This window comes from Anneissia japonica, unplaced genomic scaffold (assembly GCF_011630105.1).
Source record: "Anneissia japonica isolate Jap-2015-1 unplaced genomic scaffold, ASM1163010v1 scaffold287704_len1198815_cov201, whole genome shotgun sequence".
In the NCBI taxonomy this organism is placed as follows: domain Eukaryota; kingdom Metazoa; phylum Echinodermata; class Crinoidea; order Comatulida; family Comatulidae; genus Anneissia; species Anneissia japonica.
The window spans coordinates 560,555-584,775 of NW_022731578.1; the positions used below are offsets into that span (position 1 = coordinate 560,555).

General features: G+C 32.1%; 1 protein-coding gene across 1 annotated transcript; it reads right to left on the bottom strand.

Moving 5' to 3' along the window:
- Positions 1 to 904: 904 nt before the first annotated feature.
- Positions 905 to 24,189, bottom strand: LOC117115439 (spliceosome-associated protein CWC27 homolog). The gene is made up of 11 exons (XM_033259236.1): positions 24,027 to 24,189; positions 21,330 to 21,539; positions 21,006 to 21,149; positions 20,291 to 20,389; positions 18,401 to 18,501; positions 17,284 to 17,433; positions 16,594 to 16,758; positions 15,734 to 15,974; positions 13,847 to 13,947; positions 7,362 to 7,511; positions 905 to 2,163 (listed from the first exon to the last, which is right to left on the bottom strand). Exons 1-11 carry the CDS (start codon positions 24,066 to 24,068, stop codon positions 2,160 to 2,162), a joined length of 1,407 nt encoding a protein of 468 aa, XP_033115127.1. The 5' UTR covers positions 24,069 to 24,189; the 3' UTR covers positions 905 to 2,159.
- Between the last annotated feature and the right edge of the window lie 32 nt (positions 24,190 to 24,221).

Consider the following 24,221-nt stretch of genomic DNA (forward strand, 5'->3'; position numbering starts at 1 on the left):
AAAACCCTCAAAGATATCTGAACGATATTGCAGGAGCAATACTGACAATTGTTAATTTTTTTGCTTTTTATGTTTTTAACTCAATTACAATGTTTTTAAGCCTTTTAATCATACTCGTGTCCATACTACTATGTTTTTAAATTTCTTTGATTGAATAAATATACCATTTACAAATAAAAAACAAATTAGAGTAATGTTTAAACCTAAAATTAGGGAATTTGAACAAAGACTCATTATATACGGGTAGACAGTATCCAGTTTCACACTCTACCCAACATATCTGCTCCCCACCCCATGAATACATATTTTTAAATAACTAGATGGTTTTGGTAGCGCATCCAGCTAACCTTAGTCCCATCTGGTAGTAGATCAGTTCACATACCTTCAGAAAACTCACTCATGTATGCATGCCAAACTGTGTTGCACTGTAACACAATCTTTCCAACTTGTTTTACATCTACAGCAGTATTAAACCCAAAAGAGTCTAACTGTACATGATATTCCTTTTGTGCTGAAACTTTTCAGAAAAGTCAATAATTGAGGTATTAGTTGGATGTAGAGATTTCCACTCATTTGTAAGGCCATGCATAGATCATTACTTCAATACTAAAACAAATGTCTTGAATTCTGTCTTCTTGTTTTTTGGGTACTGTATCTTAAGTAAGTCTTAAACACTTAAAAGTATTGGCGTTTACCAGAATGATTGGTTGAGATATTTTGTCTTAGGTTGATACAAGGAATTATTTACATTTTTTTATGCAGGCAGGTTTGCACAACTTTTTTTTATCTACTGTGATTAGACAGAAAGTAGTTAGTTGCTTTCCAGTATACAAATGTCTTAAAGGTTACACACAATCAAAGAAACTTGATTTTACAAAATAAAAAAATGTTGCACAAAATCAAATCATCTATTAATATTTATAATTATTTTTTATTCAAGATTGAGTACAACTATTAGAAAAGATCAATTACATTTGATGTTCAATAACAGTTTGTTTAAAAATTATTTACAAAATAATATAGTTTATCATAAGCGAAATGACATTCTAGCACCTGTTCCATTAAATTTATAGTCATTTTTGTCAAGAAAATCAAGTGCCAAACATTAATAATTATCTAATTTTTGGCCCATGCCAAATTACAGCAATCAAATCAAATAACTTGAGAGCCATCACATGAAGTTGAATGACAATGGTATAAATCAGAGTGCACAAAATGGTTAATCTCATTTATTAAGTTAAATTGTATTATAAGCAATGAACTTCTGGAATTGAATACTAGCCCAGCCTTAATATATAACTATGTATAGATTTAATATTAATTTAATATTAACTTAGAATAGTAAGCCTGGACAAAATATTATTAGCAATGGGCTCTTACTGTACTAACACCCAACACTCTACTATATATATTGTGGGCGATATTGTGCAGCGGTTTCGGTCTCTCAACCTTAAGGTCGGAGGTTCAAACCTTCGCTGTGAATTTTACTTGTGCCCTTGGGCAAGGCACTTTACCCATGTTTGTCTCCCTCCACCCATGAGTAAAAATGGGTCATGAGTAAGACTTGTCCATCATGCACGTCATCAACCTAAGAATCCATCATGGGGATTGATTAAACTATAATACAAAATTATTAACGAGCACAAATATATTAAAATGGGAAAAGAGGCCTATACTGATAATAGACACAAGGCTAAATTGTAAGATATTATTTTAATGTTTACATACTGTAATTAAAAAAAAGGATCTCATCTGTTGTTTTCCCTGCTGTCCCACAGTGAATCTTCAGACGTAATGGCGCTGTTTCAAAACACACCAAATAAAATGGTCTATAAAGCAGACCATAATAATAACTCATTGTTATATGGCTGAATATTATCTCTATTGGCATTAAAACAAATATATAGCATCACATCTTCTGAAATGTCAATGACAACCATTTTCACAGCATGTGTGTGGCATGTACAGTCCTTGTACTTCATCAATTTGAGATAGATAAACCAATGACATTAAGTATACCACTCTCATTAGATGCCTTTAATATTTACCTTTAATAGTTAAGAATTATCTCACTAGATACAGTCGATAGTTAAGAACTTTCTGCGTCCATTCCTCTTCTCCATCCCTACTAAATCGCTAAAAACCACATAATCATCATTTCACCTAAAAAAGAAATTATCGAGCACAAATATGTTATTACATTCTAATTGAAAAATACAGGAAATTATCTTTTGATAAAAATTTGATAACAATTGAATTTTTAGTTGAAGTTTTTCCAGTTTACCCCAGACTGTATCTTTAAGGAATAACTGCCAAAAGACTGTAGCAGTCACATGATAAGTCATATGACCCAGCATGTCATAATACACATGAAATCCATCATGTTTGGTGGGTGGACGATTAACGTCACACAAGCTGGCGAATAGGTCAGCTGACATGCAGTTTATTGAATATGATTACAAACTGATAACAATAGTGAAAGTACATATATTGATGCTTAGACACAAGTGTGTCTATAAATACTGGTTAAGTGAAGTTTAAATTATCAGCCATACTCAAGGATCTCTTGTCATGAATGTTATATTTACTAATGACGTCTCCAAATAAATGTAAAAAAATAAAACTTTCTGATTTCAATTAACCAAATGTTGTGAAAACCACAGATAAAGTCTTTCTAAAGGTATTTAATGTCATTAGACAGTGGAAGGAAATGGAAGGAAATTTTATCTGCCCGATACTGGAGTCCTTAAGCTGAGTGTGATCCATTAAGATTATAGTACAAGAAGTGAACAAATGGATTGTTTTCAACAATGACCTGTTTAGACTGCTATCAATAATCAGTGCTCATGCTCAACAGAAATATGTTCTGGGTGTATGCCCGGCTTTAGTTGCAATTAATAAATAAATAATTGTAAATTGAAGAATTCCTTTAGCGCCTGTTAAAAAAAACATAATTTGTCACTCTTATTATTGAAGAGATTAGTTTTAAGGAGCTTGGAATGCATCAGTATCAGAAATTGATTGGAGATTAGGTGGAAGAGAGTTCAATAATTTTGGAGCACAAAACAAAAAGATTGTTGGCTAGTACTAATATGTACTGGAGCATAGATTCTAGAATAGATAACCTGAAAGAGTTTGACTGTCTTGTGGAACATCAAGAAAATTGTTGTTTGATGGATAAAGAAAGATAATATGGAGCGTGTCCATAAGCATTTATGAGTGAGAAGAAGTCAGGCGCTAAACTGCAGTTCGAGGCTTAAGCTACAACCTGATGGGCTGCAACTTGAGTCCAAAGTTCAGCCCGAGTCCAGAACTGTTCCAAACTATCAGTTATTACACATAAACATTGTAGCATAAGAAATCTATTCTCTCCAATTAAATATTAAAAACCACTCTAACCACATTCAAGTTCCTTATTCAAGCCAATAATTAAATTCATAACATGCAATTAAGGAATTAATTTTTCAAATAAACAGATATAATAAATGTAACAATAATGGAAATAGCTTTCAACCAACAGTGCCAAGAGAAAATTAAAAAATGTAGGTCCAATTGTGACCTTCTGTTTCGATTAAGACCACTCTCAAAGTTTAATCAAATTCAGAATGATATAATTTACGCTAATTATATAATATATATGTAAACATCTAATGTGGCTAAATGTTATTGCTAAAATCATCTCAGTCAAATGATTCATGCATAAAAAAAAAAATTAGCATTGTAACATAATTTAATACAACATTTAAATCAATTTATAATTTACTACTTCTTTCCTTTGACAACCTAATTACTTAAGGGATATCTGTGGTACCTCAAAAAAATAAAATATACATATAAATGTAACCAATTTTGACAAATTTATGCCCCAAGAGTTGACACAAAATTAGCATTAGTCAAAAGTTTGTTAATTTTCAAATTAAATTCATAATAATTCTAATTTTGTATTTAATTTTTCAAATTCCCAAAAATAATTTCATATTTTGTTATGACACTATAGACCTCCTATTAGAAATCATATAATAGTGAAACAGAGCGCATAGAGACGAATGTTATATGCGCTATACAAGTGCACAACCATTGACCATTGAAACTATAGTTGTAACCATTTAATGATCAAAGTGGATCTATATCCTTCCTATCTGTGATCATAATACTATATTCTACCTATAACCTACAAGGGATCATAAATGAATCTATTCTAGTAGTGATCATACCCTTTAGGAAAGGCTTTTCAGGTTCTCAACCTTTTAGTTTTGAGTCCCAGACACACTGACCATTCTCGGCAATGCTTGATATCCCAACCTGCACAGCTCAGTGGTGGTGACACCCCGTCGGACAGGCTTGGATCCCCCTGTCGTTTGATGCCACGACTAGGTCGTCGGATCAAAAATAAAAATTTGCCTATCCATATATAGTTACTTAGATTGCTAATCCATAATAATTGTGGTCTAAAAGCACAATTTAGACCATACTAAGCCATAAAATCTATCCCCCGAAACCCTACCAGGAATTTTTATTCAGGGCCCTCAACTTGTCGGCCCCAGGTTTGGACCCCTTCATCAGATCCCTTGACGGCAAATTTCTGGCCCCACCGCTGGCACAGCTGACAGGCTGTGAAGTGATTTGCACTATGATCCAGCCCTAAACTTATTCAGTAAAATAGGTTAAAATGGCCTAAAATTGGCCAGATTCTTTAGGTCAGAACCCCCAGTTGGACCACTTAGCCATGCCTACTTGTTACTCCTAATTGACCCCAGACCTCTGGTTCTCTAGATGACCCAATTAAGGAATCCTGGTCATGAGCTCCTGCAAAGGTTGTCTTGTATAATTAACTCTTGTTTCATATTTTTACTATACTACTAAGAAAAATCATCTGGAAGCACAGCACAATTATTGTAAGATAGGAGAAGTATGTATATACATCTAGACAATAGATCCAATACTGTATATTACTTATATTACAGTATCCACAGTTTGCCACATGTAATTTGCTCAAAAACCTTGTGATGTTGGTCTGAAGGACTTTATATCTAAAGCTCTGTCATCCACATTATCAAATTTTCTTTGACTGTTGTATCCCCATATATAGTCTTGATGTGCCTATATATGGTCATAATGTCTTGTCATCCTGGCCATATTTAGGCATATCACATGTTTTTTACCAAAAAAATTTGAGTCTGAACAGGGCTTAATAGGAAATTACCAACAACGAAACTGAAGCTAAGTTACACTGGAACTATCCAATCAAAATATCTACATATGTGCCATAACATTCATACATAAGGTAGAGGGAAATAGGAGGACAGTAAAGAAGAAAATACCAGAGAGAAATTAAACGATAAAAATGTAAGGATGAAAGTTAAATATGAAAAGAAAAGAGTGTCTTCAACATTTTAAAGTATGTCAGTATTAACACATATTCTTTCACATCAGTTGGAACTCAAGACAAGGATAATTTTTTTTTTAAATTTTCTACATTCTTCTTAAAGTTATGCACAAGAAGTAATAAAGGAGGTCTAAAAACAACCGATTATGGGACACGAATCCACAGTAATGACAAAGGGAAACTAACGATTATGGCAGCTGTAGATTAGGGTGTTCACGTCATGACATTGACATACATCTACTAGCTGTTTCACCTTACTGAACTTCAATCAACAAACCTAACCCATCTGTAATCCAGATTGTGTCAATAGAGGGCTCACTTTACCATTTTGAAAGCAACTAACGTAATTAATGTAATGTGATTGTAGTTAGAACAATGCAAAGCAGATGGCAATCAAAGATATAACTCTACCGTTCCATTTTCCCCTTTAGCAACTATTTCAATTTTGAAATTATGCTATTTTTCATAAACTACATCAAATTAAACAAAACATGATAATTAGAAAAACTTCAAAGCAAAAAAAAACTTATTTCCTATGTTGAAAGCATACCTTGTATTTGTGTCAGACTAAGTCCATGTGAAAATTGATAAAAATAATTGTAAAATGTTCTTAAAATCATTATAAAAATATAATGTTTACATTCTGCTGAATTCTGAGTGCTGGAAGAGCTTGGATTAATAATTCTTTCAGGAAACATAGCACCAAAGTTTCTCTTAGCTCTGGCTTAGTGTGATGTACTATTATTGGAAAAGGCAAGTTTTTGTGAATTAGCTTGTTCCTTATTAAGTATTTCACACTAGAATTTCTCTGATCACGATGAGACAGCGGTTGGTAAGACAGCGGTTGATAAGACAGCGGTTGGTAAGACAGCGATCGGTGAAACCGATTATTTCCTAAATATATTCACCTTTATTCAAAATAGGATGTTTAAATATTTAGATTAAAAGTGAAAAAATGGCAAAGTCAGGCCAGGTGAACCTGTTATTTGTTTCAAAGTTGTTACATCTAAGCTATGGTATTTTGGATTTCTTTATGTTGAAAAATTAACTGATTTTGTTACTGAGGAAATAAATAAATGTTATTTTTATTTTTTTTTTCATTTAATTTCATCTATTTTTTCACTTGATAAAAAATACAATATTCAAAAAACAATACACAAAGCAAGATCACTGAAATGTTTTTAGGAGGTGGACCAGATTGCCAATACCAAAATGAATCACTTTCTATGTGGCTCTCCAACCCTTATCCAACAAAATAATATACAAATAATAATGTGTACATAAAATTAAGATATTTAGTTTTAAAATGCATTAAAATTTAGTTGCTGTACAGAGAATCCATAAAAGGTATTATAAAAATTACCATAAAAAGTTAAAAAGCAACACTTAAAAAATATAGCAAAAAAAAAAAAAAAAAAAAAAAAGTTGAAGGTCAAATATTATCATTATTGAAATAAAACGAAAACAAATTAAAAACATGATACATTGCTATTCTTGTGCGGCAGTGAGTGTGGAGGAATTTTGTGGGATCATGTCTGTTATTTATTTTAATTATATTATTTATATTAAGGTCATACATTTTATATAAGCATTTTATCCACAAATGATATACCAAGGTATTTGAATCTGTTTTCAATACTAATTACCCCCAGGGTTGACATGCAGATGCCATATGGAATAGAAACATAGTTGTTAGAAAGGTTTGCTTTTGAAAAACAGAGTTCAGTGATTCTATGTTGTACCTGTTCAAGAGAGCATATACGACCTTGTTCAAGAGAGCATATATGAATATGAAGTTAATTATTTCTTTTAAATCATCCTCCACCTGTTTAAAACGCCTTTACTTTACTATTACAGTAATAATACTGTGCTACTGCATAATAAGTCATTTTTTGGACCAATTTTACCAGGAGCACTTTATACAGGGCTTACTACTATAAATGAAACAAACAAATGAAACAAACAAACTACTAACCTATTGACTTTTGCCTTGGTTGCAGCATTGTCTCTCTTGCGCTTATTCATTGGATTTCTAGGGTCAAATATATCAAAAGTGTCTGCATCTTGGACGTTGGCATCCTTCACTTTAATATCATGACTGTCACATTCAAACTTGTGGCTCATCCTACAAGAAATTAAATATAAAATATAAAAAAGTAAGTATCCATGAAAAAAAACACCATCTTGACTTTAATTTTTGTATAGCATCAATCTACAACTTTTCTTATTTTAAGAGGTTTTTGTTTTTAAAACAATTCCATTAACAAGCTCCACTTCTGTGAGCTCCTTATTTTATTATCATTACGTATGGTAATAGTTTTACCTATAACCAGAAAATTTCAGAGGTGCAATTATTAATACAATAGTAAAATCATGCTGTATAAATGGCTATATTATTACTCTTCTTTGCGGTCGTTGGTATGTGTGTATGTTATAATTATGCAAACAGTAGATGGGTTAGTTTCAAGAGATTTTAGCAGGAGTTCCAGAGAATTGGGACCTCTGATAGCACCGTTGCTTTCAGTTAGGAAGTGCTTGTCTCCCAGTATTCTGTCGGTCTGCCAATCTTTTTCGTCAAATTTTTAACAGTACATCAAAATAATGACAATAACAATGACAAAAACAACAAATATAATAAAAATAATAATTATAAAAATAGAAGTAATAAAAAATAATGAAAACAAAAAAAATAATAAAAATAATAATAATTATAAGAATAGAAATATGGTTAAAGACTTCACTTCCAACTGATATAAATAGAAATGCTAACACACATGGTGAACTCTATTTTAATATGGGACAGATTTTATGGTTTGTGTACACCATATTAAATGTCAAATTTTGTGGGTAAGCTTGTATCTGGTAAGAGGGGATCCCTTTAGGATTCATAGACACTGTGGAATATCATACTCAATTAATATAACCTTGGGTTAATATCGACACTGCCTAAAGCAAAAGCAATTGTTGCTATCACACTGACAAGCCCATAAGGAACCTAAATGTGCCTGTACAGAGAACACTCAGATTGAGTAAGAACAGCTGAGGGGTACAGGTAACACCCTCAAGTGATGATGAATATGCTACAGCTGTGGTATGTTCCACTCTCCAAAAAGGAAATTGGTTGTAATTGAGGTACTTAGTGTACAGGCACAAATTTACCCCTCTCTGGGATATGAGCTATGAAGTGGCTGTACATTAATATACCGCATATTTTTCACAGGGAAATTAATAGCTGGGAAGTATTTGTGATACCTGGGGTGAAATTCAACACCCCTTTTTAATATCAAGATGATCAGTATTTAATGCATATCATGTGCATTTTGCAGATGTTATATTTTAAGGGCTTGTTCAGGAACCTTATTGGCCAGCACTTTCTAATTGAATTGGTGGATTTACTCATTTACTCTCTGCTGAAATAACAACACCCTAAAATATATAGTTCAACTAATTCTGAGTGAATGATGCAAGGTATTACATTAAACATACTCATCTACAGTGTAATACCGCAAAACATGGGTAAAAATAGCAGACAGTATGTCACAATCCACAAGGTTGGGTATCAAAGTCTGTATTTGCCCTTTTCAGGTTTTTTTTTTACTTGTATCATCTTGATCCTTTTTTTTTATTTGATTTGAAAGGAAGAAATAAATGTTTATTTGAATTGAATTGAATGTGGATATAGACTGCTACTTATATCTATAAAGATATTAATAGGCTAAATATCTCTATAAATAAAATAATACTGGGCAATCCATGAAGAAATATGTATCGTACAAACAAACTCTATGATTAAGGCATCACTTTTTTTATACGTTGTTTCACAAACATATATTTTTAAAGAACATCAGAGGAGGGCAGAAAAAAAACAAAAATCAAATTTTGTTTTCTTATTTAGCAAATAGTTTTCCCAAAAACATCCAGACAGAGGAGAAAATAAAAATAAAATTTTATTGTTGAATGCTAACAAATGCTTTAAACTTACACAATTAGAAAGAAATATCCATAGCAAATTTTTGGAGATTTCAAAGCAGCGGCGTGCACAATAAAAATAAAGAAAAACTTAAATTTTTTTTCTGAAATTCCATATTTTGTGGGGGGCGGGTGTGTTAATTGGCCAAAAATAAAATTTGATTGTTATTTGAAATAATCATTACTGACGGGGTGGCGGGTTCGCTAAACTACTTATAAAAAAGGGCATGTCTAAAGACAGTACAGAGCAAATCCCTACGGAAAAGCATTTTACTTGGCAGTCCATATGGAATGGACTAGGCAGTCTGTATGGAAAAGAGTAGTACAGTCCACATAGAAAGACTTTACAGCAATCAACACTGGATAAACAGTGCAATTTGTATGAAAAGACATTACTGGACAATATGAATGGAAATAAAGATAGTAGAAGGCATATCATATGGAAATACATTATTGGGCAATCACTTGTCTGTCACAAAAAACATTAACTTTGTGAAAAATACTCGAAATTCTCAAAATATTATTGTTTTGGCTTTTAGGTTTGTGAACCGTTAATTAAAACTCACTGTTGGGTGGATCTAAATTTAGCAACACTGCTGCCTGCAACCAAGAGATAACACACAGAATTACTGAGATGTTTCATAAACAGTTCCATTTCAAATTGTAAGAACCCACAAGAGACTTGCCAGTATATTAGGCATGTTGGAATGTTTAATGTAAACTACCACGCATTTATTAAAATAAAAAAAAAACCTCTAATGTATCTGTATAATCATTAAATTTTAAATTGATTTTTGTTGCCAAGTCAATCTCAAATAATATTAAAAGGAATTTTACAAACATCCTGAACCACATAAACTAATTATTGTAAGTATAACATGTTATGTTCGCACAGTCAGTTATAATGTGTTTGTATTTGATAACAAGACTAAAAAACCACTAATAACATTAATAAAAATTCTCTTATATATGAGAAATTTTCAAAAAATATTATTTACACTTTAGGTTTTAAATTTGGATCATAAAATATACTAACAAAAGTATAACTTGATTCAATAAAAACCATATTATGCTTACATAGTTAAAATGTGTTGTATTTTATAACCAATCTAAAAATATACATTTTGTTTTAAACTCACAAATATATACAATTTTCTCTTCTTTTCTTTCTTCTTTTCTTCTATTTTGGTAGTTTTAGCTTCATTTTAATGTTAATATATTGAATATATTGTGTTATAGTGCATTATTATACTATATGGCATTATGTATCTATCACAATTTAGCAGAAAATGCTACAAAGATGATATTGCTTAATAAAACTGAATTGAAAATTAAATATAGTAGCTCTCTTAAATAGGAGAAATTTAAAAAAATATAATTTTCACTGATTTTAATCATAACATAAACTTTTGTCTTATTTTCTTCTTGTTGTATTGGTTTTATCACTGTATATTAACTCAACATTTAACTCATGCACAATAAAAACAATTTTGAACAAAGAAAGGATATATTTTGATAAATGGTAAATATACACATATATCAATCATAAGTATATACCGACATACAGTAAATAAAAACGCTTCTCTGGCAGACTAACAAAGTGCGATAGAATTTGAATTTTTTTTGACAGTAGAGCAAACTGCACTAGAAACTGGTCAGGAAACTGGGTCCATGTATCTGCTTTGACATTTCCCCACTCGCACATGGGAATCACGAGGGGATATGAGCTTACCCCTTCCCTTCTCTAGTTTTGGCATTGATATAGTGAAGACTTCCTCTGTGTTAGCACTGTTAAAGTTTTCATTGCTATCCTTGCCTTAAATCTGCACACACACTTCCTTCTAAATCTACTAAGAAATATATAGAAATCATTTTGGTTCAAATTTCATGTAGTTTTTAAAAGTAGGATTTGGAGGAAATTATAATCAAAAGTAATTGACATTAGATTAATAAAATAAATTTACAGAAACCTATTTATGTAAATATTATTTTGTGTTTTTATCTATCAACAGAATTTAATACATATAAGTGGTGTGGTTGAACTCACTGTTGGAGTTGAATTGAAATAATGTAAAATAAACAAAAAACAGATTGGCTATATCTTTATAACAAAATATAAGATTTTTCTTCATTAACATATTGACAAATATTAAAATTATGAATTTACAAAAAAAATTTAAGAATAATGAAATATAAAAAGAAAAAAATGACTTGACGCTACTGAGACTTGTACCAGGGCTGAAGTGGTAAAAGTGAAAAATGTGAAAGTTCTAACGATAGGGCTACAGAACCAGACCCTGTGAAAGTGAGATTGATTTCGGAGATTTGGCAAAAGTAACGACATAGTTGATTTTTTACTTCATGAATGTTGACCAGTAAAGAGGTTTAAAATAAACTACTGGACATATTATTTTGTAGTTCATGAATGGTTACAAAGTTATAGTGAAAATTATCAGATAGATGTGTCAGTTATCATTCAGTATCATTGAAATAAAAAAACATACGAAGAGTGAGATGTTTAAGAAATGTAGTAACTAACAGCACACTACTATTACTAATTCAAAGTTTCCTATATAGCTCACACAGCTGAGCAGTATGTTTAAGTTGTTAAATATTATTGAAAGTGAATTATACCATGATCATTTTCACACTATCCATTAACCAATCAAATTGCCCTGTGCAGCACCCCTCTGCAGTGCATGAGTCAACTACTTGCTTGGTAAGGGTGTAGAATTATTAGGCTAGATGATTGAGAGGTCAATGTCCTTGCTGCATAGGTTTCACTTCATGTTGCTTGTTGCAGTGGCAGATTTAAGTGGGGGGGAGGGTGGTCCCAGCCGCCTGGACCTCCCCTAAATTGTTAGAAAATTTTTTTTAATGGAATATAAATAAAAATTATATTCAAATTTTAAATCTGGAGAGTGCAATTTCCAGCCATCTAGAGGCGCCATAATCACAAATTTATCTCAGCCCCAACCAAGGTGGGACTGAGGTGGTATAGATTCTCCATCTGTGAAAGTACCTCCCCGGGCTCCCTCTATTTTGAATTCCTGGATCCGCCACTGGGTTGTTATTAATTCATTGCATAATGTCAGGAAGAACACCAGCCAAAGTGGGTGTACCTTGGTCTGCAAAAGCATACTACCTTGTGTTATTACAAGTAAATGGGCCAACTATAACTTTACCATGGTCAGTCAAATAAAGAAAACAATATACTTGTAGGCTAATACAGGTATGATGCGGTGCTCCCATCCAAACTGTCCTGCGAGTTGGAAGAGTCTTCCAGAGATTGGGATGGCCTCACACTTCTACTTTATCTTCTTATTAAGAAGCTAACTTCAATTTGAAGGCTCTGCCCCTTGAGCTCGCTGAGTTTTGCGTCTGATTATCAGGCTGTGTGGTATTCTATTCTTTTTTTTATTTTCTACTTGTTATTACATTTTAAAAATTTATTATTATTACCATCAGTTTCTAATTGAGTTTCTAGCCATAAGCAGCCCCAACAAAAGTGTCGAGCAACAATCTTTACTTTAAACAATAAAAATAAAAACAAAAACGTCCCCAGCATCCAGCTCTCTGAGGGTCTAGCATCTGTGGCCACCGCTATCACAATGCCGGGACCACTCCCTAGGAGACCAGATAAACGAACTGGAGCAACATTTACCCTGCCTCAGCCATCCAGGTGCCCAGCAAGCAACCACCAAACAGAGGCCCTCAGAGAGCAAGCTGTTTAAAGGGGGGGGGGGGAAGGGGCAACAAAAACTTGCATTGTGATACTTTGGTGTATTTACTGTAGGTGTAACTATTGTTTAGTACAATTACAAATGGGGGTCTTACTCTCCCACTCCTGCCAGTAAGCAGAAACCTCTTGTACACTAACCCTTTTCCTGCAAATATTTGCTTGCTTTTTACTACTGTGTTATCAATTGTCTCCCTGAAGTAAGTTGGCATTAGTTATCACCATGTGCAGCAAAATCAAATTAGACATTTTAAGAAAGCTAATTTAACCAAATCTCCCAAACGAGGCTTGTTCCAATTTGGAACCCCTGGGTATGACAGGCCTGTAGCAGTGGTGCATCTGGGAATATTGACATGGGGGGTTGATAGGAGCCACAAAGGTGGATGGACTCGGATGATTCAGTGAGGGGGGGTGCTAGCTGGCCAAAAATAAGAAATATCAGATTAATTTCAACTACTTGAGCGTACTTCCAGTCAATTTGCTGCTCAAATTGTCAAGTAGCAGGTGGGGGGGGGGGGAGGGGAGTGTCTGGACTGACTTATATACATTCTTTAGTCTTCACCATCATATTCAAAATCTCAAATACAAACTGATTTTGTATTGTCCATATCAGTCATCAATAGAATTAACTACTCCATCATTTGAAAATTTGACTTGAACTTGGCACACCAGCTTGCAAAGAAATATGTAGGTTCACCAGTAATTGCTTGAGGTGAAATCAGATTTTAGTATCAACTCAACTATCAACTTACCAACTTATTTCCTTGCTTCCCTCTTCCGTTTCTCCTTCCTCGTGTGTCTTTTCATTTGCGGCTATTAATTTATTCTGAAACTTTGCCAAAATAGCGAGAGTCTGCAAGTAGAAGAAATACAAATGCAAAAGATGTATTGAACAAATCAAATTTATTTGATGTCATTAATAAAAGTATGGTTATAAACAACAAGAAACATGATAGTTTTTTGAATAACATACGTGTTTATACTAGACTGTGCTTTAGTGTACCGGTACGAATGTACTGTGTTGGTTGAATGTTTTTATTGTGAACGCACCACTTGATAGTGTGTGCCACTGATATAAAGTGTAGGATTCAATATTTATTATTATTACTCAAACCCCATAACTTTTGGTTAGCAATCAGTTTCTCAACTGAGGCGTAGAGGCGGTATATTGCCTTACATTTTCCTGTCAAGGACCACTTGTTCTGAAAGTACTGAATGATATACAATTACACGAAAAATCACCTCAATATAATAGTTGAGGGCATATGTCAATTAATCTAGCAGCTACTGTATCAGTATACATTTCTTCAAAAATGTAACCATTAAATAAAAAGACAATATACTTTACCAAAGATGACCTTGTCAAAAATGGCAGGGTTTCAGACAAATTGGTTGATTAAATTTGTCATTTTCTTTGAAAAAGTGAATCTAATTACAAACATCAGCCTCAGTAGCAGGAAAGAGTGCAGCTAATCCGCAAGCCTTAACCGGCTGTTTATCCACATCATTAGTACTTTCATTAAATTAATTTTGAACAATTTTTACCTAAAAATGAATTTTATAATAGAATAGCTGATAAGCTTTCATTGGGTGCTACTTTGTGATGTCGAATTATGTCAACTTATAAATAATTATAGAAGACATGGTTTACTATATTGTTTAATATCGTTCATTCCCTCATTAATATTCAAATTCAATACATTAATCAAAGCTGTCAAATCTATACAGTATGTTTCTTAATACTTAGCAACTCGTTATATTGCAAACATAAGTTACCAGTCTCTTCATTTTAAACTAATGAGGGCAGGCTTCAGAATGGCAATCTTTGGTGATGTTACTTTAAAGTTTGGTTTAAGTTAGCATTAAGAACAGTATATTGTTAGTCTCACAGATAATAGGGGAAAGCTTTCAAATTAATTTGGTAAGAGATGAATTTTGGTGAATTTGGTTTAATATTTCCTCTCAACAGTTGGCTGGCTCACACCAAAATAAACTGTATGTAAATGTAAACACCCTGAGACCCTTTGGTTTTGAGGTAGCATATTTAAGTCTACAAGCATTTACTTGCTTGTAGACTTTTATATGCATTGCTGAAAAGTGCTATTTGCATGGCAGTCATATTTCCCAATGTTTTGAATACAGATTAGGACTGTACAACAGTTAAAACTCAGTTTTTAACTTCTGAAAATCATAATAAAGTGACTGTATCAAATCATTTACATCACTGATGGGACAGATTTGATTGTTTTCTGTAATGTATATTCTGAATCATACTATAGACGACAGCAATAAATGTGACATTAACCAAATGAGAGTGAACCAGTTTTAGAGAATTTACTAATCTCTTTCATGATGACTGAATAGTTTTCAGAATGATGGCTAGACTTTGGGACACTTGCTTACCATGACACAGTGATCAGCTGTTTGCGAGTGTTACCACCTTATGGCATTTCTACGAACATGTTCACCTATAGGGTTCTCAAATGTTTGACCTACATGCAAGTTAAGTGGCCGAGCAGTAAAGCAAAGGCACTGCTACAGCCTTAACATGGGTTACTTTATCTTCTTATCATACAAACACATTTATGAATGATATGCAAACACGAACTTGTTTTAAGATCAAACAATAGAAATTTCACCTGTTCTTCCCGTGAGGTTCCCTTTGCTTGTTTTTTCTTCATATGTTTGAACTTTTTCTTCTGATCTTTAAACTCATTGATCATATCTGTTTGTCCTTCCTTTACCTCATCTGCATTTTCATCTGTTGATTCTTCATTTTTTAATTCATCTGTGCCTTCTGAAGTATCTTTTTTTCTTTCTTTCTTCTTTTTTCCTAATAGTTCTCGTTTCAGGTCTTCAGCTTCTTGTTGTAAAGCTTCTCTGTAATCAAGTATTAAAAACTAACCTATACAATAATAATGTAAGCTTTGACAAATTTTAATTATGTAATGTAACGATGGAATTATGTGGCTATAGTACTCGTTTTTTTAGATCATCGTTCATAAGCTTCCTTTCCCATTCTCTTCTCTTATATGGTTGACAGTGTTTAATGATTTTGATGGTTATACATCACTTATACTTTTCATCATTACAATTTTCATCATTGTTATCATCAATATTATCATAATTTTTATCAGAATTTTAATTCTTTTTTCATTTGATGTCATTATCATCATTATTTACATCACCACCATCATTTTCATAAGAAGCTTTTATTTTGTTTTCATTTTCGTTATCATTTAATATGTTATTCCTGATGATGACTAAATAAAGACGAAATGTTGAGTAACATGGCCTCACTTTCTATATTTGGAATCACTTTTGTTTTATTTTATCATTTAATAGCTTATCATTATTTTCATAGCTATCCTCCACATCTAATTCTTTATCATCATAATCCTCGCCATCAATATCACAATCAGCATCAATAGCAACAACAATAAATATGATCAATTACCAACAGTCATCCTCAAAAATCAAGGATATTCTTGGAAATTACCTTCTACTACTATTACTTGCGCCCTTTTCTTTATCACCTACAGTGCTTGCTTTTCCTTCCTTCTTTAACTTATTTTTTATCTTCTCTTTCATCTTTTCATTGTAGTCTTCTTCAGTTATCTCTTCCGTTTCATCAACTCTTTGCTTTTTTGCAGGGGGTAAATTCCTTAGAAAATAAAATAAATCAACATAGATATATAAATTATAATTTAAATGATAATCATTATAAATCATATTATAAATCATATTATAAATACATCATATTATAAATCATATTTAAATATAAATATATATCATCATAAAAGAATTGTAGTCTTCTTCAGTTATCTCTTCCGTTTCATCAACTCTTTGCTTTTTTGCAGGGGGTAAATTCCTTAGAAAATAAAATAAATCAACATAGATATATAAATTATAATTTAAATGATAATCATTATAAATCATATTATAAATCATATTATAAATACATCATATTATAAATCATATTTAAATATAAATATATATCATCATATAAGAATCATATTTAATTCATATTATAAATAAATCATATTACAAATAAATCATATTATAAATCATATTTATCATTATGTTGATAAATCAACATAGATATATAAATTATAATTTAAATGATAATCATTATTCTGACTGCTTACTTGCATACTGTATTTAAGTAATTGACTAGCTTTCAACTTACTCAACATCTAATGCTGCTTGGGTGCTTAACTTGGGATCATCTGTGAGGTCATGTGCACTCTTACTTTTAGTCTTCATCTGTTTACTTGCAACATTAACTTCCTCTTCGTCTTCCTCAGCTTCTTCTCCAAATGACAATAGACTAAAATTTCTTCAGAAAAAGATAAAAACCATTAGTAAAAGACTTAAAGATAGCAGGACCCCAGGTTGGCAACCACTGTATTAGAGAACCAGCCTAAAAGAGATTCAGAAAATTACAAATGATTTAGAGTGATGAAGTTCATGTTTAGAAGAAGCTTGATGTTATACATCAAAACCCAGTCGTCGATAGCAGGACCCCAGGTTGGCAACCACCGTAGTAGAGAACCAGCCAACAAGAGATTGTTGGCTTCTCAGAATATTACAATGATTTAGAGTAACAAAGATCATGTTTAGAAGAAGGTTGATGTTTTATTTCAAAATTGTGAACCCAGTTGTGATCATCAAATGAGCCATGGAATCCGTCTAATAAGTGAATTCACTACTCAAGATCTTGTGAACCCAGTCATCATCAAATGAGCCATGGAATCCGTCTAATAAATGAATTCACAACTCAAGATCTTGTGAACCCAGTCATCATCAAATGAGCCATGGAATCCGTCTAATAAGTGAATTCACTACTCAAGATCTTGTGAACCCAGTCATCATCAAATGAGCCATGGAATCTGTCTAATAAGTGAATTCACTACTCAAGATCTTGTGAACCCAGTCATCATCAAATGAGCCATGGAATCCGTCTAATAAGTGAATTCACTACTCAAGATCTTGTGAACCCAGTCATCATCAAATGAGCCATGGAATCCATCTAATAAGTGAATTCACTACTCAAGATCTTGTGAACCCAGTTGTGATCATCAAATGAGCCATGGCATCCGTCTAATAAGTGAATTCACTACTCAAGATCTTGTGAACCCAGTCATCATCAAATGAGCCATGGAATCCGTCTAATAAGTGAATTCACTACTCAAGATCTTGTGAACCCAGTCATCATCAAATGAGCCATGGAATCCGTCTAATAAGTGAATTCACAACTCAAGATCTTGTAGCAAAGATTTATATTAGTATGATTTTTTTCTTACTTTGTTGCTTTTGATTTGCTCTTTGATTTAGTTTCATCTTTTTCAAGTTCTTTCTTCTTTGATTCTCGTGGAACAATATCATCAAAAGGATTAGCCAATACCTTAAAAAACAAACATAAAATCTTTAACATACAAATCATTTATACATATCAGCATCGTAACAAACATTGTACAATTATATTGATATCTATCAATATATATACAGTATGTCCCTTTTTAAAAATATTGACACAAAAGCACATCCTTACAATTTTTAAAAGAACCCCATGCAAATTTAAATACTTTGAAAAACCTTCCTCTTACCTAAAGATATCCTTCATATTTTGAATTAGAAATTAATTGCTACAACATAATTACCAAAAAAACAAGTTGAAAATTCAGAAAGCCAGGAAGTATGACATCCCAAAGGATTTGTAGTACACCATCTTTGTCCCTGAGTACTCAGCTTGCATTGTGAACATACAACACAATCATATTATTGATGGAAACTGACAACTAATTGTGGCCATGCCTTGGAATAATTCATTTCAAATGTGGATAACAACAGTTGGTATGCATTTCCTCAATGGGTGTAGACATCCTCCACTGCAAACAGATCATCATAATAACAATAATGGCAATTATGACAAGTTAATGCATTTTGCTTTTAACACTGTGACAACACATAATACTGTATATCTCTCAAAATATACCAACAAATACATGAAAATGTCAATCAATCAACCCTCTTCTGTCACCTGATGAACAACTCTGAACTCAATTTTAGTCTGTAATGAACTCAATTCATAACTAAGAAATACAATGTGCCTGAAACACTAATAATTTTGAGAATTTAAGTACAGTGTACTTTCTGGACAATGTAAAAGTGGTGTGAGATAGGATGTCATCATTGTAAGGCTTGGAATAGAAACAGTAATGGTCAAATGTTGTAACAGGATGTATTAAAAAACCTGAGGGAACACACAATTACTGAAGTGTATGGTATTTGTAGATCTTGAGAAGGCCTTCAATGCAGAAAAAAAAGTTGGGTGATAAGAAATATTGGTTAGATGGATAGAAAACTTGCAAAAAATTGCACAAAATGTAAACATAGCCAAAGTCGTAGTACTATGTTTGTAGTCATTGAATGCTGCAGCCTTTCACCAGTTCTATCTGCCATCTACTCAGAAGCAATATGAGAGGCATGCAGAAGCATCTGGAATCAAGCCAGTCAATAAATCAGTCATTAAAGCAAGCAGTGTTGCAGGAATTATATACATATTGGTTACACCAGTGATGAAAGTGAACATAAACTACTAACTAATGGTGACTACTAAAAGTTAGAGGGCAGCAGACTGCTTTCAAACCTTTGAAAAATGTATAATATAATTGCATCTTTTGAAGAAATACCATGTTCATAAAGCATGTTGATCAATGTCCAAACATTTCATACAACCTCATCTACTTGGTGGATGCTGCTTTTATTTCTCTGTTTCTCTCCGTGGTTTTTAAAAAATTATTTTTATTTAGGTAAAATTGCAATGGATATGCAATTAGTAAAAATAAAGACTTTTCTAGATGGCAATTTCTTACATATGACAAGCTTAATTAAGTCTCATTATGAAGCTTAAGGAGTAAATTGTTTTAGTAAAAAAAAACCTGTTTACTGTGACTGAGAGGAATTAAATCCAGAGATCCTAAGATTAAAAGCAAGCACTGTAAAAAGCTAAAGCTAATCCTAAGATTAAAAGCAAGCATTGTAACCACCCAGTCACAGCTCCACTAGTAGCTATCTAATTTGTGTAGCAAAAAATTATATTAAATTGATTAAAAATTATTACAAAAAAAATGTTTCTCTCAATATTTTGGATAGGGTAAAAGGATGAATTTCATTAGGATTACTGTATTTACCTCCGTTGACCTGATAGTTGGTGGAAAGTTTGGTCGGTCATCCCCATCTGTCTGTACATCAGCTAACTTCACCAAGTTATAGATAGTATTGCCAACAACCTGAAACCATTTCCCATGATGGTTACATAGTTAGTTATTTCTAAACATTATTTTTAAACAAAGAAATAAATTTTCTATTAATTTTCAAAAGGAAAAATAAACATTTAAACTCCAAAAAGTGACTGAAACCACTTTTAAGTTGAAAATATTATATGTAATTCAAAGTTGCAGATTTCTCCATACCAAAGTCACTATTCTGTGATACAACCAGGGTTAACAACAGCTAGAAAAAATCTAAGTGTTTGTAGGTTTTTTCATTTTTTCAAACAGTTCTTTGAATTTTGTGCTGGTTGTCTAGGCTTAATTTTAACCCAGTGATGGTTGAAATTCTTCAGTGCAGTGCTGACCGCTGTAGCCATAGACCTGGATATAACTATCCAATTGTTCTCCCTACATGTTAATAAGTTAAAGACAAAACATAATGACACACATAAAAGAAGGCTGAAATACCAAAAATAGATTTTATAAGAATACACACCAATATTTACAATATTTAGCTTAGGCCTACAATAAACAATAGTTAAAATGGATCAATCACTACATAGGTTTATAAAGAAATTAAAAACACAGAGTTGATTACATTTCAAGGTGGGCCAGCTGATTGGTTTTTACTTACTTTTCCAAATATAGTATGTTTACCAGTGAGATGATCACATTGGCCTAGAGTAAAGAAGAACTGACTGCCATTGTCGTTAGGACCAGCATTAGCCATAGCAACCAAACCACGACGAACAAACTTGAGTCTTGAATGAAATTCATCCTAAATAAATGTAATTTCTGAATAAATCCTTGAATGAAATAAAATGTTTTTAATTGGAACCAACAAATTAATTAACACTCATTTTAAAAAGTTCAAAAAAGCCATCATCATCTAGAATGAAATTATGACTGATTTACTGATCAGTGGGCAATAAAAAAATTTTGTTTTTGTAATTTTTACCTTGAAAGTTTTCCCATAAATTGAATCGCCACCCTCTCCTGTCCCTGTAGGATCACCTCCTTGTGCTATGAAATCTTTAATAATACGATGGAAAATGGTGTTGTCATAGTAGCCTTCCATACAAAGTTGGACAAAGTTGCGACATGCCTTTGGTGTTTCTTTTGACCATAACTCAATGTCAATATCACCGCAAGAGGTTTTTAGAAGAACCTACACGTAAAACATAAAAGTAGAGAATTGATTGAGAAAAGTACTTGAAACTTTAAAGCAATTCTGTTTAAAATATCCACTCATTTCATTAAATAGGCAAGCAGAGTGGTAGGTAAACTAACTACAGCATACAGTACGGTTTCTGGACAAAACGGCAAAAAACCAAAACGGCAATGACCAAAACGGCAATAAACCAAAATGGCAATAAGTTCCAAAATGGCAATAAGTACCAAAACGGCAATGTCAACTACAAAAACAGCAATAGGCATAGACCGAAACTGCAAAGGAGCAAAAATCAATGCCAAGACCCACCGAGCACGGGCAGCAGTTTATAATTTTCTGAATCGTGTTTTTTTTTTTTCATTTTACACATCCATGACGAATTATTTCGTTATTTTAGAGTGTTATTTATTATTATTATTATTATTATTATTATTATTATTATTATTATTATGTTTTCCTTTCCATTTTTTTACTTTCATGACATAAATTGTTTAGCCTCATATTATCTGTATTTTAAGGTTTTAATTATTTAAATGTTCACTGGTTTTATATTGTGTATATTATAATGTGTTCCCGCAATCTTTCTTACTATTGAATTTGTATGTTGTACTGTTGTTGTTATCTTTACTATTATGACTTTTATTATTATTATTTTCATTATTATTAATGTTGTTATTCTTTGAAGTGTTTTTTTTTCTTTCACGCTTTTTTACTTTTATGACCTAAATTGTTTAGCCTCATTTTGCCTGTATTTTAAAGTTTTAATTATTTAAATGTTTACTGCTTTTATATTGTGATTCCTCCAATCTTTTTACTATTGAATTTGTATGCTATACTATTATTATTATTAATATTATTATTATTATTACTATTATTAATGTTGTTCTTCTTTCGCGTTTTTTACTTCTATGACAATTTAGCCTCATTTTCACCGTATTTATCGTTGTACACTTTCATGTTTATAATTAGTTTATGTAGTGCCACATTGGAATTAAGTTTTACTTCTTAAAGAAAACTTTCATAGAGTTAAGACCATCCTTGCATCATCTTTTATTGTAATATTTTTTTGTCCTGCCTTGTGTGAATTTTATCTGTTTTGTACAATGTTTTGATGATGAGAAATAAACTGAACTGATGATACACCAAAATAAATAAAAACGGCAAAGATAAGTACCAGAACGGCAATAGACCAAAACGGCAAAAGGCATAGACCAAAACGACAATAGGCATAGACAAACACGGCAAAGGTGCAAAATCAATGCCAAGAATGAAGCGCCACCAGGTGCGGGCAGCAGCTTATAATTTTCTGTAACATGTTTTGTTTTTTGTTAGTATGTTTCTTTTTTTTACACATCCATGACTAGGCCTATGTTATATTAAAGTGTTATTTATTATTATTTTTTCCTGGTTTTTACACTTTCATGGCATAATATTGTTTAGCCTCATTTTATCTGTATTTTAAGGTTGTAATTATTTACTATTGAATTTGTATTGTATGTTATTATTATTATTATTGTTATTATTATTATTATTTTTATTATTATTATTATTATTATCATTATTATTATTGTTCTTCTTCTTTTTTAAAGTGTTATTTATTATTATTATTTTTTTTTCTTTCACGCATTTTTACTTTTATGACATAAACTTTTATTGCAGTCTTTTTACTATTGAATTGTATTGTATGTTATTATTATTATTATTATTATTATTATTATTACTGTATCATTATTATTATTATTGTTCTTCTTCTTCTTCTTTAAAGTGTTATTTATTTATTTTTTTTTTCTTTCGCGCATTTTTTACTTTTATGACATAAACTGTTTAGCCTTATTTTGTCTGCATTTTGAAGTTACAACTATTTAAATGTTTACATTGTAATTCCCCAATATTTTTACTATTAAATTTGTATGATATATTATTATTATTATTATTACCCAAAAGCAATAACATATATTACAATATAATATCATTCTAGAGTATGAAGATTTTTAAATGGCATTATTTTTTTTAGGAACCCTACAGATCAAGGCTCTATTATTCCATTACATTTTGCACACTATGGGTACTGTCTCTTATACACATCTTAACAAAATACAAATTATGGAAATATAAATATAGTTTTGATAAAAATAAACATAGGCCTATAAATTTTGGTTTATTGCTGTTTTGACTTAGGCCTAATTGCCATTTTATTTTGGTCTTGCCATTTTGACTTATTACCATTTTGACTTATTGCCGTTCTTTCTGGTTGAAAAGTGTTGCCGTTTTGGTTTTTTGCCGTTTTCCTCATTGCCATTTTGACTTATTGCCGCTTTAGTTTTTTGCCGTTCTGTCCAGCAACCGGTGGTGCTCTTCCCCTACCTACTGTACTGCAGCAGCACTAGGGCCTATGCTAGGCCTAGGCTGTGACGTCCCTCCTAGATCCATTCCTAGGCCTAGCTAGGCTAGGCCTAGAGTCTAGGCCTAGGTAACCTCACTTACCTTCCCATTCGTTGGTGGTTCATGGATATATATGTTACTCATAGTGCTCTTCTCTTGTTTTTCTATTCTACATTTAACATAAATTTACTCAGAACTAGGCCCCACTAGGTTAGGCTAGGCCCGTCTGACACACCGTAGCTGCTTCTGTGGATAATGCGGCAGAAGTGACTATTTGTACGTACGCTCTGACCGAAG

Bases quoted from the DNA above. Each gene is read 5' to 3' on its own strand.
- LOC117115439 (XM_033259236.1), bottom strand. From the start codon at position 24,068: ATGAGTAACATATATATCCATGAACCACCAACGAATGGGAAG. The intron at 15,975-16,593 runs GTAATTTCCAAG...ACTTGATTACAG, and splicing joins GCAAGTAATAGTAGTAGAAG to AGAAGCTTTACAACAAGAAG. The intron at 7,512-13,846 runs GTAAGTTGATAG...AATTTCTTGTAG, and splicing joins GGAAGCAAGGAAATAAGTTG to GATGAGCCACAAGTTTGAAT.